Raw genomic sequence first — 20,458 nt, forward strand, 5'->3', positions numbered from 1 at the left:
GACATTCCAGTGTTTTTCATGTATAGGGTGTGCTATACATCGATGTTCCATTAAAAACTCAACTTCATAAAAAATGTGCTATACAGCGTTGTTCAGGGACGTACTTCAATTTATTAGTTAAGGATATAGGATTATAAAGTATGTATGACATGATATTCTTAACAGTTTCAAGTTTTCAAGTAGGCTCTTTGGTATAGAAAGTACTTTCAATCCAATTCTCCCAACATACCTGAAGAATACAGAGGAATACCAGGGGGCTCCACATGCTGACTAAGAGCTACAAACTGCGTATAGAGTGTTGAGTTATACAACAGCCTGCACACGTCTGCTCTGTTCTGGGCCTTGACGGTACTGCCTGCAAAACAAAATATGTAGAGCATTTATTTCTGTACAATATAATCCAATCAAATATTAATGCTTATTATATGTACCAAGTATCTTATTAGCTGACCCCTGGAATCGAAGCTCGGATGTCCCGAATACAAGGTGGACGTGTTAACCATTACACCACTGTGCTCGATAATAGTTTTTTTTTTAATACTCGGTTATTTAACGACGCTATATCAACTACAAGGTTATTCAGCGTCGATGGAATTGGTAATAGTAAGATGGTATTTGGCGAGATGAGGCCAAGGATTCGCTACACATTACTTAACATTCACTTTGCAGTTGGGAAAACCCTTGGAAAAACCCTGCTTCTCATACACGGATATGGCTACAACACAGGTGCAGGTACAAGAGAAATACAAATATCATTGTCATCATCCTGGCAAGTATTAGGCCGAGTGGCCTGTTACGATCTTGTTTTCTGTCCATCTCTTTTGAAGTCTGCACAAATAATTAACCTAATTTAACATATTTCTCCTGTAATTTAAGACAGAGGTCGGCAAAATGGTTATCACGATGACAGGGTCGTCTTGATGTCAGTAGGAGCAAAGGTGGTCAGTCATTACCTTTACCCCTTCTCTTGTACCCAAATACAGACATTCGTAAACAAACCAACAGGCATTAGTGATGTGCATCTACTGTTCGCATAGTGGCAAGACTGTCAAGCATTCAAGAAAGCATACAATATATTTCAGTTCATTTTAATTGATAATGAAAGTGAGTTAAAAGTACAAACATTCGTTACCTAGTCTTCTGCTTTAGGTGAGAGCACTTACATTAATAACACAGTCCAGTTTGCTATTTTCATCCGGGAAATAACCGAGAATTTTGCTATTCATGATTATTTCCTTTATATTGCTCCATTAAAGCGGAAATTACGAGGGGCATTCCATATTGATTTACACTTTCAAATTTCCCACCATCCATGGTCCGCCATTTGACTTGTCATTACAGTTGCAAGCATGTAGTACATTGGTCTGCCCGCAGGTGGCACCACAATACATAGGAGTGTAATTCCTGCAAACTACAGCGCACTTCCCCAACTGCTGTCACTGCAAGTGGCAGTGTGTGGTAAGCATGTACCATCACGAAACTCGGTGGATGGCTGGAAATGTGGTCGCACATCAACGGAGAAGGGAACCAGTTCTGGAAGGAAAGTGACTGTGACAATGTCAGTCAACATCTCTAGAGTGGAACGACATATTCTGGAGAACAGGTGCAGCACATTCTCGGAGCTGGAGACAGCCACAGAACTTGCCAGAATCACTCTGCACTGCAAAGTGCATGAACACCTTAAGATGGGGAAGGTGTCTGCCAGGTGGGTCCCCAAATCTCTGACTGCAGCACACAGACAACAGCGCAAGGACGTGAGCAATGATCTCTTTCAATACCACAGCCAGGATCCAGAAGCCTTCATGTCCAAACTCGTGACTGGCAATGAGACTTGGCTTCATTACCATGAGCCAGAGGCCAAAGTCCAATCAATGGAGTAGAAGCATAAAGGTAGCCCCATGCTGAAGAAGTTCAGGACAGTGCCGTCAGTTGGCAAATGCATGGCCACAGTCTTTTGGGACAATGATGGAATCATCCTCATTGAATGGTTCGAACCAGGACCACCATTAACAGCATGGCATATGTGGCAACCCTCTGGAGCTTGTGCCATGCAATTCAAAAGAAACAGCCAGGTGCTGTCATTCTCACAGACTTTGTTCTTCATTCTAACTAATTTTACTTTTCAGTCAGTTCATATTTCGCGCTGTTATGTAGGAGAAAACTGTGTGTGGTAGACCTGTATAGAAAGGAAGGATATTGATAATATACCATATATCTGTCTTGTATGGGAAAGGTTTCCAAAGGAGGTGTTCGGATCCTTGAAAAAGATTGACATACCAGGTACTTCAGCAATTAGTGTATTCAATATGGGGTCTGAAGTAACTGTAAAAGTGAAGGAAGGTGTGACTGGGCTGGGCATAAGTGACAGAGCTAAGAAATTAAGGCAGACAAGGGACAAGCATCGAATTCAATGCAGCGAGTTTTCCAACAAAGCAGCACATAGGTTAGCATGTAAGAGACTCAGACTGACCAAAATATCTGCAGAGGAACAAAAAAAGAAAGAAGGTCCAACATATGGAGGTGGGCAGTTTTAAGCTACAGAATTTTCTGCACATGAATGTTGTACTCTAACACTCGTTTTCTCCATTTTCCAATTTTTAACATTTTGGAACATTCAAAATGCTCTAATGAATGTAGTTTTTATCTACTCTCAGTGAAACTTCGCACACAAGTCCACAAAAGCATGTGAAGTAAACTGACATATGTGTTTTCATGTGCTATTGAAAGTATTGGAATCACCATGCGTTGAGGACATGATAAGTTTTAAAAAATTGAAAAAGTAACAACTAAAAGGGTGAATATTTTTTTTTCTCAAAAAGTAACTGGAAAAATATGAAAAGCATGTGTCCTATTTTACATAAATGTATTATGTCATGACTTTATCATTATTTATTATAACATTAAGTTTGCAAATGGAAAGAAAGATTGTATTCTCAACAAAAATATCTTTCGTGGCATAAACAAAACATACTTACTGGCATCTGCCTTAGAAAATTCAAACAATTAAAAGTTCAAAAAACAAAACAAAAAGCCACGATTCAATGTTCAGTCCATCTTCTTTCCATCTTGATCACATCTTGCAGTCAAGTGGACATGGAATCGATTAGTCTTTTCAAATAGTGACTGTTCACAGCCATGGCATCCCAGGCATCCTGGACAAGCTTCCACAAATCATCAGGACATCTTGGAGGGTGATTGGGCCAATTTTTTCGCATATGCTTCTTTACTCGTGCCATGCCCCTGTAGCTCAGTCAGAAGAACGTCGGAATTTAGATGTCAATGTCTCAGGTTCAAATCCTCTTCACTCCTTTTCATTTTATTGTGTTTCAAGATAGTATAATATAATAATATAAGAAGAAACAATGGAACACTAGTATTATGCAACTGTACTGTTCCAATTCTAATATTAAATTTATATTATTTATATTGCTAAAGAACAATAACAAAATAAAATGATAACTGGAATATTATTTATATTATAAAAGAACGATAACAAAATAAAATAACTTGAATATTATTTATATCGCTAAAGAACGATAACAAAATAAAATAACTTGAACAAGGCTCGAACTCACAACCTTCGAATCATTAAGTGAGCAAGCTATCACTGCTCTACAAGACGCAGATATCGAATGACTCTATAATTACGAAATTGCTTCTACAAGCACATCCACCGTGTAACATCACCGTGACCCGAAACTGACTTAGAAAATATTTGCTATTCACAAGTGTGACCACTTTTTTTTTGACAGATGTACTCCACACAATTAATGAAAAAGCATCAGTACACAGTGTGGTGAGGGGTAGATGTTCATATGTGGTGGTATTTCTGAGAGAATCATGGCTCATATTGTGGTTGTGTACAAATGTTTTCCAGCATTTATTTTCACTTTTAAACTCATATTTATTTCTGATCTCTTTATTCTTTCTTCTATTGATAAATAGCAAAATCAAAATATGATGACCTTATGTTCTTACTACCTTCCATTTCACCAGTTTCCCATCAATTTTTTCAAAACTATAAGTGGAAAAGTAGACACTGAGACAGCTTTAGGAGAAGGCCCACTAGCACATTTTTTTTTAGACAAGATAAATGTAGAGCCATAGAAGGCCAACTCCAAGACTTTGAAAAGATAAATTGCAAATTCGAAATGAAGCAGTAGAACAAGAGCTTCAAATACTTGGGATGTGCTATAAGCAGTAACATTAGCTGTTGCCAGGAAGTCAAAAGTCAAAGCTGGATAGAATGGCAAAAGAAGCTTTTAATACAAAATGAATGATCATCCTGGACGAGTTTCCACAAATCATCAGGACATCTTGGAGGGTGATTGGGCCAATTTTTTCGCATATGCTTCTTTACTCGTGCCATGCCCCTGTAGCTCAGTCAGAAGAACGTCGGAATTTAGATGTCAATGTCTCTGTTTGTCGACAGTCTTTTCCAGGTTCATCTGCGGACTTCTCAAGGCTCTGAGTGGAGTGTGGCATTGTTTGGGGCAGAAACATCGACTTTTCAATGAAGTGAAGAGAAACGAATAGAAGCATTTGATATGTGAAAATGGAGAAGAATGAATCAGTTGAAATGGTCAGATAGAATAAGAAACGAAGCTGTGCTAGAAAGAGTGGATGAAGGAAGAATAATTCTGAAACAGATCAGGAAGAGAAAAAGGAATTAGCTGGATCACTGGCTGAGAAGAAACTGTCTACAAGGATGCACTGGAAGGAATGGTGAACGGAAGAAGAGTTCAGGGCAGAAGAAAATACCAGATGATAGTCAACATTAAGATATATGGATTGTATGCGGAGACTAAGAGAAAGATGGGAAATAGGAAAGATTGGAGAATACTGCGTTTGCAGTGAAAGAGCAGAAAACTATGAATCAATGAATAACACAACTTGGGAAATCTATGAGACACTCAGAACTACTATTTCGTTAATAATGTGGCATATCATGTTACTGGCCCAAGCCCTTCACATAGAGAAACATATTGGAAAAAGGATATCCCTCCTCTGTAGATCTAAAATCTGGCAACCCTGATCTACACCCAGCCTAATATTGACTAACTTTGGAAACTATTCTTTCAAGAACCATTTTCTTACAGAATTCAGAGGCTCACTAACACACTCACATAAGCTCATTACAGGATACTGCACTGATCAAAGATGATCCAAGTCACAATCTCACAGTTCAACTCTCTTGGAATCATCTTAATAATCGAATTATCTTCCGACTTGAGTTTCGGTTTTTCTAATGACTTTTTCCCCTCAAGTCTTTTAACCAACACTCTGTAAGTATTTAATCATTAAATATCTTAATCCTACCTTTCGCATTTACCTGGCTCGAAAGCATGACATATCTATTATATGCAGAATTAAGCTTATAATTAAGTAACATTCTTCATTCTCTGTTGTTTCACTTCTCTATGACCGATCAATTTTCCTAAGCATCCTTTACCTTCATCTTCTGCTCCAACTTGAGAATGAAATTATTTCATTGACAAGAACACAAATGAGAAATTTATGCTAATTTTATGAGTTACCTGGCAAGAAAATAAATGGTTTAGTAGGACCTTCATGGTGCAAACAATATGCGGTCCAATAAAGTATCAGGTCATTACCCAAACTCTCCACACTGATACTGAGTCCACCCATCTGAGAACCTGCTGTATCTACAACAGGCTTATCCAGCAGAGGAACTCCAGTCTTCCCATCCAGAACTGTAGCCTGCATAGAATAAAATAAAGGTTATCAATGAGCACAGTTACACTACTGGCAATACCAACTTATCTCAACTTTCCTTGGAAAAGGTGAATCCTCGAAAACGGATGTATACCTGTGATGAGTAATACACTGGAAATCCAGGTCCAGTTTGGTATTTGATCAAAAAGTCAGGAATACTGTCGTCATTGAAATATCCTGGGGTTGGAGCGCTGAAACAGAGTCAGTAACCCATAAAAGTTACACTGAGTAAATACTTTGAAATGAACGGATAAAGTATAATTAATTCAGAACATAATATTCATTGTAAGTTTTGCAAAACAAGGTAATATGTTGACAAAAGCTTTGTTTTAGATAAGAAATTACATAAATAAATCCAAAAAATCAAAATATACTAGGAATATCTGAAAAAAAATTACCACTGTCTATCCATCCAAAACTGCTGACTGATCATAGTGTATGAGTATGAGTCCGTACTAGCACGTAGTATGTAGGAGTTTCTTCTGATTTTACAAATATCAGTGTCATGTTTATTCCAACCAATGGGGCTGATAACTCAGGAGTAATAAAACACTGCACTTTCTAAATAAAATAATATCAATAGTTCTGACAGATGTTAAATATTTTGTTTGCTATCACATCTTACTTATGCTGTGTACAAATCTGAGAAGTAAATACAGCTGCTATCCTGAGGATGTGATACTTTCCATTATGTGTACTGACTGTGATATACAAGGTGGAAGTGGCATAACCCTGTAGGTTTGCAGAGCGAATTGATCATATTGAGTATAACAAAGTCTAACACCACATCAGTGGAAACTTTTAGTTTTCGAAAAGAAATGTTTTTTTTTTTTTTTTTTTAACTTTAACGTCATCATTGTGCATAATTACTATGCATAGGATCGTGATTTATGTCAATACTAATACTAATACTAATACAGAATGTAATAAAGAATATTTCTTTCCTTTGTCATATTTCGATAGAATGGACAGTTTTCGTGTACATTAAATAAAAGTATTGCAAATTTGTTGCCTGACTAACAAGACTAGATGTGACTACTGATCAGCTGTTCTCGACTTTCTTTCGATTGGGTAAGGAATAACTGGTAGTTAAGGTCGTTTTGTTCCAGTATTATGTGAATATCCAGTGAAAGTGGGTGTTTGAATCTTCCAATCTTAAGTGAAGTTTGTATTGCCATTCAATTTAGCATATCACAATGCCCAGATTTTCTAATTCGAAATGTCTGGACATGATTTTAATTTACGGAGAGACGAAACTTGAGTGTCGTTCAACACTTGTAGGCTTTTGGTGGATATTAAATATTGTAAATAATAAAATCAGTAATTTTGAAAGTGTTAGTTGAAAATAGCAAACATACGTGTCTAAATATTGTAAATAGTAAAGTCAATGTTTACGAAAGTTCCAATTAAGATATTGCAAATAGTAAAGCCAGTGTTTGTGAAAGAGCTAGTTAAAATATTGTAAATAGTGAAGTCAGTGTTCATGGAAGTGCTAGTTAAAATATTGTAAATAGGAATCTCAATGTTTGTCAAATTGCTGGTGTTAGTAATACGTGACCAGTGCATAAAAGGACCAAAAAACAAAGTGTTAAGACTAGTAAAATTTTAACAGGGTTAATAACCATGCCGCGACAGTATCCACAACTCGCCTGAATTGGCTCACTAAGCGAGTACTCATAAGCCACCCCTGTAAAGGGGATCCTTACCCCAGCACAGAAGGTCTTTGCCCAATATAGGACATTTCATTTTTCATTTCATTTATTGTATTCCATAGATCTTACATTAGCACTGAAGCTTTAAGATGTGGAACAAGTCAACATTTTTAAATATTACAATTTCTTGGCTTTATCTTTCATTCATTCATTCATTCACTCATTAATTACCCAGTGCAGAGACATTCATTGCTGTCTGCTAGCTGGTCCATGACATGGGCAGCATAATGGCAACATTTCGCAATTAAGGTCGAGAATGGCCAGATGAAATTGTTGACAGGAAAGAAGAGGTTTTAAATTTGGTCGAGAAAAACCATGGCTGAAGCAGTCACTTGATTATGCAATACGTAACCTTTTGTTTACATCTCACATCAGATGAGTTCAAAGACTCCATGCGGAATCTTGGACATTGTGACATTGCCAGTGAGTTTAAATTTTCGATGCAATTATTTAATTAACCATACACTTAATCTCAAAACAAATAATACATGTTTTGTTTATTTTCATGTAATCTGTCCCTCCTTTCAATGTGCAGGGTTATATCACTTCCACCCTGTATATTTATTTTGCATTATAGTAAACAATGTTTTCAAGTTAAATGTACTACACCAGTGATCGCCAAAAGCTGTGTCGCGACACATGCCCCTGTCTCCACTCAAGCGTAACCATGACATCATATCCCCACCCTCTGTTTACAGCCATCACTTCGATATAAGTAAAGACATTTATCAGCAGCGGACGTACACATGTAATGTTACAAGTGTGTAGGATAATATGTTTCGATGTCTTTTCGAAAATAGAGAGAGTAATAAGTAAAAACTTAATTTTAAGGGAGGAAAAGTATTTATTTTGTGCAGATGGAAAAAATATGAGATACTTAATTTGTTGTAAAATTTTAAATGAAGTATAAAAGAACAATGTACGTTGTCATTATTTTTCTTGTTATGAAGACTACCACGCCCTTACCTGTAACTTGAATAATAAACGAACAATAAAAAGTAACAGCTTCTATGTTTTAATCGGGGTAAAATACTTCGACGTTTTTTTCGACGTATGTAGCGTAATTTGTATATTTCATTAATAAATAAACAATAAACAGTATCGGCTTCTATGTTTTAATCGGTGTAAAATCTTCCACGTTTTTTTCTACGTATGAGTGTAATTTGAATATTTCATTAATAAATAAACAATAAAAAATATTGGCTTCTATGTCTTAATCGGAGTAAAATACTTAAACTTTTTTTTTAAGTATGTAGTGTAATTTACAACTGCGTGACCAGCCTGGTACGTTTTTCTAATTTCAAATTACTGCTGATGTAAAGTACACGCTCTTTCTATGTTAAATAAGAAAATAAATTTATGTTATTTTATTAATAACACAAAAATAATTAATAGCAGGATAAAAAATTAACATGAAAAACAGTATGTATAGTTAATAAGTAGAAGAATATTATATCGCTTTCGTTTTTTGGTCACAGTCAGTCTCTGCACTGTTATTCACTGCATGCATTTGTATTACGTCACAATTTCGTGGTGTTCGGCAACCACTGTACTACACGGTATTTGTTTGGAGAGTGCAAAGAAATTTACAAAAATCTCTGTTAAGAATAAAAAACTTGAATTAAAATAACAAAAATACATTTAATACCTTCATATACCAATGAAAAACATTCCACATAACAATTGAACTTAGTCTGTGTACCATCATTTAAAAACTATACCCTAGCTGACTTAATACTTACAGTGATAATACGTACCACATACTGTAATCTAGCACTATATTATAATTTTTATGTCAATTTACCTGGAAGTTTCAGATCCTGGAAATGAGAAGTTCCAGAGAGGCTCAAATGTTAGCCCATTGAAAGCAACAACCATCGAGTTGAACATTGCTGCCACAATATCTTCAGAGCCATCCTGATTAATGTCAACTAACACTGGTGGAGACATTATGCCCTTCCCTTCATCTCGATACAACTCTCGCACCTGAAGGACCAATATTCCATTGCATAAATACATATCTGCATCTCAGAGATATTGTATATGTCCACTTTATCAACTTTAGGATACAGAAAAAAACAAATTTCACGTTTTTTTTTTTTCCTTTCATCCCTGGTAAAGTTACAAACCTATTCCTTTTATTTTTGATATAGTTGAACCGTAGTAGATCTTGGAGGACACAAAGAAGTAAGCAGAGTGGGAGTTATCGTAGTATATCTCTAATGTATTTTAATCTTCTTTTGAAAAAAAAATCATTAAATCGTGTATCAGTCATCTTAGGACTTAACAAAGTATATCTTTAGACAGACTTCACCGTAAGGAATTCAGCAGTGATATAATCTCAAAATCGCAAAATTTGGACATATACACTACCTTTGAGGTACAGATATTATAACTGATAACACCCTTGTAAGTGATAAGAATAAAATTACCTAACTCAAAAGACTATGCCATTAAACAATTTATTTAATCCATGTTGAATCATTCGTACACTACTTTTAACACTTGAATATAAATAATTGATTAAATGGCGATCTTACTCGTGTTAATTATGTAAGCATGTGTGGCTTACAGCTATTTCGGTGCTATTCGACACCATCCTCAGAGCCTACTAGATCTCGGCGCTATCTCAACTTTGCTGCCTGTTGTGTGGGTGCATTTGTGTGATGAAGAGTTGTGTCAAATATTGTGTGTGTTCTGAAATTGATCTGTGTGTTGAGAATTAGATCAGGGTGTGTTTTGGTGTGTCTTTATATTTCATATTGTTCTAGTGTGTTGAGTTTTTGGTTTTTGGGTTGTATGTGTAGGATTTCCATGTCTGTATTTATGTTATTGTATGTGTGGTTAGCATTAGTTATGTGTTCGGCATATGTAGATGTATTGTGTCCTCTGGTTATTGCTTTAATGTGTTCTTTGTACCGAGTTTGGAATGATCTCCTGTCTGTCCAATGTAGAAACTGTTTGTAGTTGATTAGAGGTCTGATTGGTCAGGCACCAGCACACAAACTAGCCACACACATGGACAAAATCATCAGAAACAACATAAAATTCAGAAAACAGACAACAATAAAAAACACTATAGACCTAGTCAACAAAACAAAACAACAACACATTCCACACAGTGCAACACTAGCATCTTTCGATATCACTAACTTATACACTAACATACCAATAAAAGACACATTACAGATACTAAAACAAATGCTCACCACATCACACCACAAGAACACATCGAAGAAATCATCCAAATCACAGACATCATAACAAAGCAAAACTATTTCACATACAACAAATACTACACCCAAACAGAAGGATTACCAATGGGATCACCCATATCTAGCATACTAGCAGAGATATTTTTACACAACATAGAACAAACATACATTCTCAACAATGAACACAACAAATATGCAGACAACATAATATACTGGCACAGATACGTAGACAACATACTCATACTATACAAAGGAAACAAACCACAAATACACAAACTACACCAATACATAAACAAAATACACCCAAAACTCCAATACACACTGGAACTTGAAAACAATAACTCCATAACTTTCCTAGACATCACCATAACAAAAGATGACAACAAACACACCTTCAAAATATACAGAAAACCAACCACCACCACCACACACATACACAACACATCTAATCACCCCACACAACACAAACATGCTGCATTCAGGACAATGGTACACAGATTACTCAACATATCCATGAGCCAACAACACTACAATGAAGAAGTGAACACAATCAAATACATAGCACAAGAAAATGGTTACAACTCAAACATAATAGACAACATCATAAGGTAGACAAAACAAAAACTCAACAAACACAAAAACACACAAAACACAACACAAACACAACACAAACACAACACAAACACAAGAACATAAGAAATATATCACACTAACATACGAAAACAAAAACACACACAAGCTCGCATCCTCATTCAGAAACAGAAATACAACATAGCATACAGAACAGAAAACACACTACAAAGACATCTCAACACACAAACAACACAAACAAATGAATACAACCACACAGGCGTATACAAACTCACATGCAATAGTTGCGACAGTTTCTACATTGGACAGACAGGCAGATCATTCCAAACTCGATACAAAGAACACATTAAAGCAATAACCAGAGGACACAATACATCTACATATGCCGAACACATAACTAATGCTAACCACACATACAATAACATAAATACAGACATGGAAATTCTACACATACAACCCAAAAACAAAAACCTCAACACACTAGAACAATATGAAATATACAGACACGCTAAAACACACCCCAATCAAATTCTCAACACACAGATCAATTTCAGAACACACACACTATTTGACACAACTCTTCATCACACGAACGCACCCAACACAACAGGCAGCGAAGTTGAGATAGCACCGAGATCTAGTAGGCTCTGAGGATGGTGTCGAATAGCACCGAAACAGCTGTAAGCCGCACATGCTTACATAATTAACACGAGTAAGATCACCATTTAATCAATAATTAATTTAAAATCTTTCCACCCAATTTCACATGCTGAGTGGACTCAACTAATGCATGTACACTGATTAGAAAAAAAGTGGAACACTTAACTTTATTCAAGAAATATATTTTTATAGCTTATGTTCTTTTTTTCCTCATTCTCAGAAACGCTTATTACAAAATGAAATAACATATATCCTGTGCCCTCCATTCCCGTCATCAAAATGCTTTTTGCTTGCAGCTGTTGTTAAGTTCTGTTGGATGAATGACGAAAAGTCAAGTACCTACCATCAGTAAAAAAAAAAAAAAAAAAAAAAAAATTGTCGGCATCAAGGTAAAAGATCGTAATCCTCGGTTTAAAAACATTTCAGGAGAGCTAAAAGATGAATACGTATTTTATTCTAATTATTTTTTATAAGTATGCCACATGACTTTACAATGTAACCTCATTGCCATTAGTAAAATGCTAACTCAACATCAAGAAGAATACAGCATTTTACCAAGCTATGTATTAAGAGTGAGAGTCACAAATTCTAAGAATTGTTATTGATCCCAAAAATAACTATCTGGAAGCAAAGTCCTTTTACATACATGTAGAATGGACATAAACAAATAGTATAGTGTGAAAATCTCTATTTTTCAATTTTTTAGAGTTACGACATTTTACCTTTAGACCGTCGAGAAGAGAAAACTGGCATGGTGGCCCAAAGTCAGAGGGTCCATGTTCAAATAGTTCCTTTCTACCCTGAAATTATAAAGGCAACACATGGTTTTTCTACGAGTACTCCGGTTCCCCTGTGACATTCCAACAATTCTCCATCATCGCCATCATTATTCATTACAAGTGTAATGTGGAACACCACCTATAGTGTGGTGCACACAACCTAAGTCGTCTAAGCTTTTTGGCACTAGCAACATCTATGAGCCGCTCATAGAATCGGGGGGGGGGGGAATTGGAGATATTACCAGTGAATAAAAGCATTGCATCTGTTGGTGTTGATTTAATTCCCCTGTGATTAAGAGTGATGTGTGGTTGTATGTTTTTTTTAGTGGTTTATCTTACAATGCTGTATCAACATCTCAAATATGAGAAATGCATGTTATTATTTGGTTGAGAAGCTTTTATTATCCAGTCTACTCTCAAAAAATCTGAAAGTTATAATCTATAAAACAATTATATTATTGGTTCTTCTGCATGATTGTGAACCTTGGACTTTCACTTTGAGAGAGGAAGAGGTTAAGGGTGTTTGAGAATAAGGTGTTTAGGAAACTATTTGGGGCTAAGAGGAATGAAGTTACAGGAGAATGGAGAAAGTTACACAACGCAGAACTGCATGCATTTTATTCTTCACCTGACATAATCAGGAACATTAAATCCAGACGTTTGAGATGGGCAGGGCATGTAGCACATATGAGCGAATCCCGAAATGCATATAGAGTGTTAGTTGGGAGGCTAGAGGGAATAAGTCCTTTGGGGATGCTGAGACGTAGATGGGAGGATAATATTAAAATGGATTTGAGGGAGGTGGAATATGATGGTAGGGACTGGATTAATCTTGCTCAGGATAGGGACCGATGGCGGACTTATGTGAGGGTAGCAATGAACCTCTGGGTTCCTTAAAAGCCATATGTATCAACATCTCAGGTTATTTAGCATCTGAATGGAATGAAGGTGATAATGCTGGCGAAATGAGTCCAGGGTCCAGCACCGAAAGTTACCCAGCATTTGCTGATATTGGGTGCACTAACCATTACTCCACAGCTGTGGATGGTTGTGTTTTACAGCAATGTCAAAGGTCTAAGAGTCTGATCAGTGCAATTAAGTTACTAAGGATTTAGAGCAATATACAGGGTGATTCACAAAGAGTTACCGTCACTTACAGAGCATATTCTTGAAGACATTTTGAGCAAAAAAGTCATATAAACATGGGTCCTATTCTCAATATTTTCAGTTATACTAATTTGAAGTTGTTAAAAATTTTTTTTTTTTTTTTTTTTTTTTTTTTTTTTTTTTTTTTTTTTTTTTTTTTTAGGGTAAAAGAATATTACAATTAGAGAAGGAACTATTCAGAAGTATAATTTCTTTAATTCGTATTCTGAAGCAAAAAATGTGTTGTTAATTCCATAGTTGCTTTGCACAGATATTTCTTTCAATTTTTAATTGCAAAATTAAGTTTTTCTTATGTACTTATCACAAGATTGTTACAAATCACGTTATTCTTGTAAATTTTTTAAGACTGTACATTGGGATTCAAAATTAAACTGTAAACAATGGTTCCAACAGTTCAATAATGGAGGAGATATTAAAGATTTACAATGTCCTAGAAGACTTAAGATATGGCATATTGACGATACATGCAGTTTTGGAAGAAAATTCGCAAAAAGTACTCGTAGGCTGTTAGAAGAACTTGGTGCTTCAAAAGATACAATGTATTGCCAAATAATTTCTGTTGCATAACACAATTTTACTATTTTGTCATGACTAGCATATTTTACAAGTGAAAGGCAGCCATATTGATAAATTCTGTTTTAGAATACTGTATTGCGAAAAAAGTAGTGCTATAACAATATAATCAGATTTAAGTATTATTTAATTTCGCATTTATTTAATTAAGAAAGAAGAACTGTTAAGCAGCATGTCGCGCACTCGTTTTTTTTTCTCCTCTTTAAAACTATCGCGGGCTGACAGTATTCCCTTTCAACAATAGAATGGTTTATATTTTAACAGCAAAATTCAAACTGACTGCCAACATTCCACGCATTTATTCGGTTCGTGTGTTTCATGGTGGTTTGTTGTAATATTCGTTATGCCTAAAGACAAAAGTTCAAGTAGTACTCTTCTGAAAAGCTGGATTGATGGAGAGAAGACTTTAATATCAGACGGAAAACGTATATTTTGTCAAGTTTGTTCGAAGAAAGTAAGCTTCTGCACTTTTTAAAAATATTTATCCACCAACACTTTTAATTATTTTATTTACAAAGACACATTATATTACATACAGTTGCGTATTTTAAAGTTCAATAATGTTTTAATTAATAGGTGAACTGCACAAAAAAGTTCCAAGTGGATCAGCATTTGCAGACTGTCTCTCACATAAAAAATGCAATGAAAAATAATTATCAGCCTTTGCTTAATTTGAATCCAAAACAAAATTAAAATGATACATTTAGTTCGAACCTCTGTGAAGCCCTAGTAGCAGCTAGTATACCTTGGAGGAAACTGGACAATCCATTACTTCGCGGATTTTTGCAGAAATACACTAAAAGGCAAATTCCTGGCGAGTTCACATTGAGAAAGAATTACTTGGATCCACTGTATGAAAAAGTAAGTTCAGTTATTTAATAATGTTTATTAAAGCTAACTGCTTAAAACATTTGTGTAACTGATGTGTACTTTAAAATAGTTGTTTTCATAATTATTGAAAATAAATTATACAGGGTGGATCGCTCGAATGTACCTGGTAAACGGTTGAAGGTAGAAACCTACAGTAACGTTTATATGAAAGGAAAACTCAACAAGTTTCGATATGCACATCACCATATCTCTACGTGAGCTCCAGCTGTTACTGTAACGATAACAAGGTGATGAACAATTTCTTGCCAAACACGCTGGAGCATGTCTTCTGGAATGCTCTCAATAGCCTCTGTGATGCACTCCCGAAGGTCTCTGACTGGGGTGTCGTATATTCTATCTTTGACATAGAAAGAAATCGAGCGATGTTAAATACGGAGACAGTCTAGCATCGTATTGGCGAATTCCACTCATTTGGGATTCTCATCCGGCTGCAGACGTTGCATTAACTGCACTCTGTATGCATACAGTTTGAGACATTTGTGGACAATTCGTTGCAATGTTGATTTTAGTACTTGAGGTTCCCCAAAACTCTTCTTAATGACTTCCGCAGGCTTTGCTCATACTCGGCTTGAACATTTGCAACCATTTCGTCGGATGTTGTAAGACCACCACCATGCTTCTTCAACACCGACCCTGTAGGTAAAAATGTATCATGCCACTTCTTAAAGCTTTTAGCAGTTGGAGCATCATGGTTAAACACTCGCCGATACTCACTTTGAATTCTAACAATTGAAGAGTCCACTGCAAGAATAATGGATGTCACTTTCTTGTCGAAAATGAACCAAGACTGTCAATGCATAGCATAACACATATAGAATGTACATACAGAGTTATATGGCACAACACTGATAGTCACTGTCCAGTAATGATCGGAAAATCACAGTTAAGCTTTGAGCGCTAAGCATTTCAAACTTTCAATTGCTTCTCCTGCAAAATATATTCCAAATAACATCCATCATTCTTGCAGTGAACTCTTCAATTGATTTAAACTCCGCATACCTAACACAGTTTACACTTTCATCTGCGGAGTCGCCATTTTGACAATCAATACAATCTACGAAAAGAAACCGTGTCTGCGCACCATCTACCGACAGGATTCGAAACTTGTTGAGATTTCCTTTCATATAAATGTTACCGTAAGGTTATATCTTCAGCCGTTCACCAGTCACATACAATTGAAATTAGGTACATTCAAGTGGTCCACCCTGTATTTTAGGTCCTCCAAGAAATTAGAAACGACATAGGAGATTCACTTATTTGGGTTTCTGTGGATGAAACTGCAGACTCCTGTGGGAAATATGTAGCTTATGTAGTTGTGGGGAAAATGGACTCCATAGACACTGGATCTCCTCATCTGATTATGTGCTCTGTCTTAGAAAAACCAATCATGCTACCATTGCAAGGACAGTGAGAGATGCATTGTGTAAGTATATTATCCTGAAAATGACTGAAAAAAATAGAGATATCAGAGAATGACTTGAGTATAAATTTTAATTTGTTTTTAGGTTTACTCTGGCCAACCAAAGAACATGAAGAGAGATTCTTAACTGACAGTGCAGCATATATGCTGAAAGCAGCAGGGGCACTTCAAGTTTTCTACCTCAAAATGATCCACATTACTTGCATTATCTACGGCCTACATCGTGCTGCTGAAGAGATTCGTTCACAGCATCCTAAGGCTAACAATTTGATTTCTTCAGTTAAAAAGGTGTTTGTAAAGGCTCTGGCAAGGACTGCACTATTCAAAGAAAGAACTACCAGAAATTCCCCTTCCATCAGAGCCTGTATTAACTACATGGGGAACCTGGATCAATGCTGCACTCTGCTACTGTTAACATATTGAAGATATTAAGAAGGTTGGTATTCTGAGTTATCTAATTTCATCATTATCATCATCATTATCATCATCATCATCATCATCATTCGCCATCATGTATTAGACCTTTGTGGGTCTGTTACGATCTCGTGCCACATATTTTTGGGTCTTCCAGTTATCTAATTTAAGTTTAAATATTTGTGCTTTTCATTGATTCATAGATCCAAGTTTCACTGTAAATACATTTCTATAATTTAAATAGATAAATTATATAATTAAACAAAAATAGTAAGGGTTTTTATGCACTACACTGTATTTAGTTTTAATTTTTCTTGTTTACTAGATAAACAGCAATTTATTTTTACTGAATTTTAATAATAAATTTCTTGAATATATTGAAATATTAGATTTTAATACTAGGACGCAGGCCTACAATGGTCCTTATTTTCTTCATAATTAATTTATTATATGTTTGTTCTTAGGTGCTTCATTTACTGAATCCAGAAGATGCAGCCTGTATTAATTCAACAATATTGGCAGCAGATGATGTAGGAATTCAAAATGAACTTTCGTACATAGGTGCACACATCAAGACACTTCATGAAACAATGACCAAACTTGAGGAATGTGGTCTTCAGCTGACTACTGCAGTGAGTTTGTTGAACACTGTCACAACATCTTTCAACAAATTACCAGGTCATTGGAGAGAATTCTAACAGAGAAGATGAAGAAAATTGAGGAACGAAATCCAGGTTTGGAAACAATGAAAAAGATTAGTGGAATTCTACAAGGTGAGCCCCAGACTGTTCAGAATTACACACCTAAAGAAACAGCAGCTTTTAAGTATTGTCCCCAAATTCATGTGAAGTTGAAAGAACATTCTCTGTTTATAAGAACATACTTGCTGATAACCAAAAGAGATTTACATCTGAAAATTTGGAGAAATATATTGTAATCTGTTGTAATACCAATAAGCAATGAAGTTTAATGTTAATGCAAATTTACATCCTCCAATATATGGACGAAACTTATTGGGTCATTACTTTATCGTTGTAAAATAAAATACTTTTGACTGCATATTTTCAAGTTTTAATGCATAATTTCTTAATTTTTTGAGCATATTTGCATGCATATTTTCACAATTTTTAGTGCATATAAATCCGCAGCCTACTTATGAGACACTATCAGTACACAGAGTAATCTGCTTAGGGGTATGCAAGATGACTCCTTGTTGCGTCAAATGATGCATATCTATTACTTACTTACAAATAGCTTTTAAGGAGTCCAGAGGTTCATTGTCACCCTTACATAAGCCTGCCATCAGTCCCTATCCTGAACAAGATAAATCCAGTCCCTACCATCATATCTCATCTCCCTCAAATCCATTATAATATTATCCTCCCATCTGTCTTGGCCTCCCCAATGGTCTTTTCCCCTCAGGATATGCACAATCTATATGCATTTCTGGATTCAACATACTACATGCCCTGCTCATCTCAAATGTCTGGATTTAATGTTTCTAATTATGTTACATGAAGAATACAATGCGTGCAGTTCTGTGTTGTGTAACTTTCTCCATTCTCCTGTAACTTCAACTATCTTAGCCCTAAATATTTTCCTAAGCACCTTGATCTCGAACATCCTTAACCATTGTTCCTCTCTCAAAGTGAGAGTCCAAGTTTCACAACCATACATAACAACCGGTAATATAACTGTTTTATAAATTCTTCAGCTTTTTCGAGAGCAAACTGGATGATAAAAACTTCTCAACCAAATAGTAACAAGCATTTCCCATATTCATTCTGTGTTTAATGTTCTCTCGAGTGTCCCTTATATTTGTTACTGTTGTTCCAAGTTACTTGAATTTTTCCACCTTTTCAAAGGATAAATTTCCAATTTTTATATTTCCATTTCGTACTATGTTCTGGTCACGAGACGCAATCATATACTTTGTTTTTTCTCCTTACTTGCTTCAAGTAAAATTGTCGTGTTTTCCCTAATAGTTTGTAGATTTTCTCCTAAGATATTCATGTCATGCGCATAAACAAGCAGCTGATATTACCAGTTCAATTCTAGATCCTCTATGTTTTCCTGGATTTTTCCTTTGGCATATTCTAGAGCAAAGTTAAAAAGTAAAGCATATCTTTTCTTCTTCTTCTTCTTTGGCACTACGGCCCTTGTAGTCTAGCCTTGGCCTCCCTTAGGATCTTGGTCCATTCCTGTCCAACCTTCTGCCTCCATCTTCTCACGCCTAGAGAAGCATATCTTTTAGCAGATACAAAAATGCAGAAAAAACATTACGTAAAAAAAAAAAAGTCACTGATCAATTGTTGCACCAAATTCTACATTTCTCTATGGCTTAAGCTTTATTAATATATTGTGGAATATGTACCATGTGTTGAATTGTGGACCTGTAAATTTTGAAGTCTGACTGCTCAATAGTTAAAATGTTGTGGACTTCGAGATACCTGCTTAACCTGTTGTTCAGCATTGTTTTAGCAATGATACTGGTAAGGAATATAGGTCTGTAAGTATTAATCTGGGACAGTCTTTGTTTTTCTTGAGAACTCGAATAACAATAATTGCAGTTCTCCACTGACTGGGTATGAGTTCAGAATCCCACGTTTTGTTGAATAGTTTAAGAAGAATTCAAGTAGGCACTTTGCAAACTTTTTGAGGAATTCATAATGGATGTAGTCTGGCCCAGGTTTCTTTGCCTTCATCTAGTTTATACTACTGCTACTTACAGACCTGTTACTAAATCTACGTATTACTCTGTGAAAAGATTTATTAAATCTACATACTTAGACTTCAACAAACAAAATTTTATAACACAATCCAAGGGAAAAAATGGAACTCTCTGCATCATAATCCACAGTTAATTCCCGATTTACCACGAAAATCGTCTGTAGCTGCATTTAGATTGGCAACAGGTCATGATTGTTTGGCCAAACACCTGCATAGAATTGGAATATATCAGTCCCCTAACTGCCCATTGTGCAACTCAAACCAAGAAATGGATTCGGAACACCTCAAAATCTGTGCTTCAGTGGCCGACCATGATAATATCTTTGAAAAATATTGGAGTGCAAGAGGTCAAATGACTTTATTGTCAAACACCTGGCATTAGAAAACAACAACAGTTTATAATACGTCTCAATTCCCCTTTGGTAAATGGAACCTAGAATATCTGTATATATCTTTGTCACCTGTGTCAGGTTATTAAAGTGAATATTTCGGTATCGAAAGTAAGTCACTTTTGGCCATACTGCATTGTGTTCTTCTTAGGGTAGGAACATTAACTTAGAAGTCTAGCCA

At 35.7% G+C, this 20,458-nt stretch overlaps 1 protein-coding gene across 5 annotated transcripts in view; it reads right to left on the bottom strand.

Moving 5' to 3' along the window:
* LOC138696430 (uncharacterized) overlaps positions 1–20,458 on the bottom strand; it is an 80,862-nt gene that overhangs the window by 17,785 nt on the left and 42,619 nt on the right. For 4 of the 5 annotated variants that reach the window (XM_069821401.1, XM_069821399.1, XM_069821396.1 and 1 more), the window contains 4 exons: positions 9,253–9,434; positions 5,831–5,927; positions 5,538–5,721; positions 230–355 (listed from right to left, as the gene is read on the bottom strand). In XM_069821401.1, the coding sequence (XP_069677502.1) occupies positions 230–355; positions 5,538–5,721; positions 5,831–5,927; positions 9,253–9,434 (589 nt within the window). The remainder of the gene's footprint in view (positions 1–229; positions 356–5,537; positions 5,722–5,830; positions 5,928–9,252; positions 9,435–20,458) is intronic. The other variant, XM_069821398.1, reaches the window with a different exon arrangement.

This window comes from Periplaneta americana, chromosome 3, assembly GCF_040183065.1.
Source record: "Periplaneta americana isolate PAMFEO1 chromosome 3, P.americana_PAMFEO1_priV1, whole genome shotgun sequence".
NCBI classification, from domain to species: Eukaryota; Metazoa; Arthropoda; class Insecta; order Blattodea; family Blattidae; genus Periplaneta; species Periplaneta americana.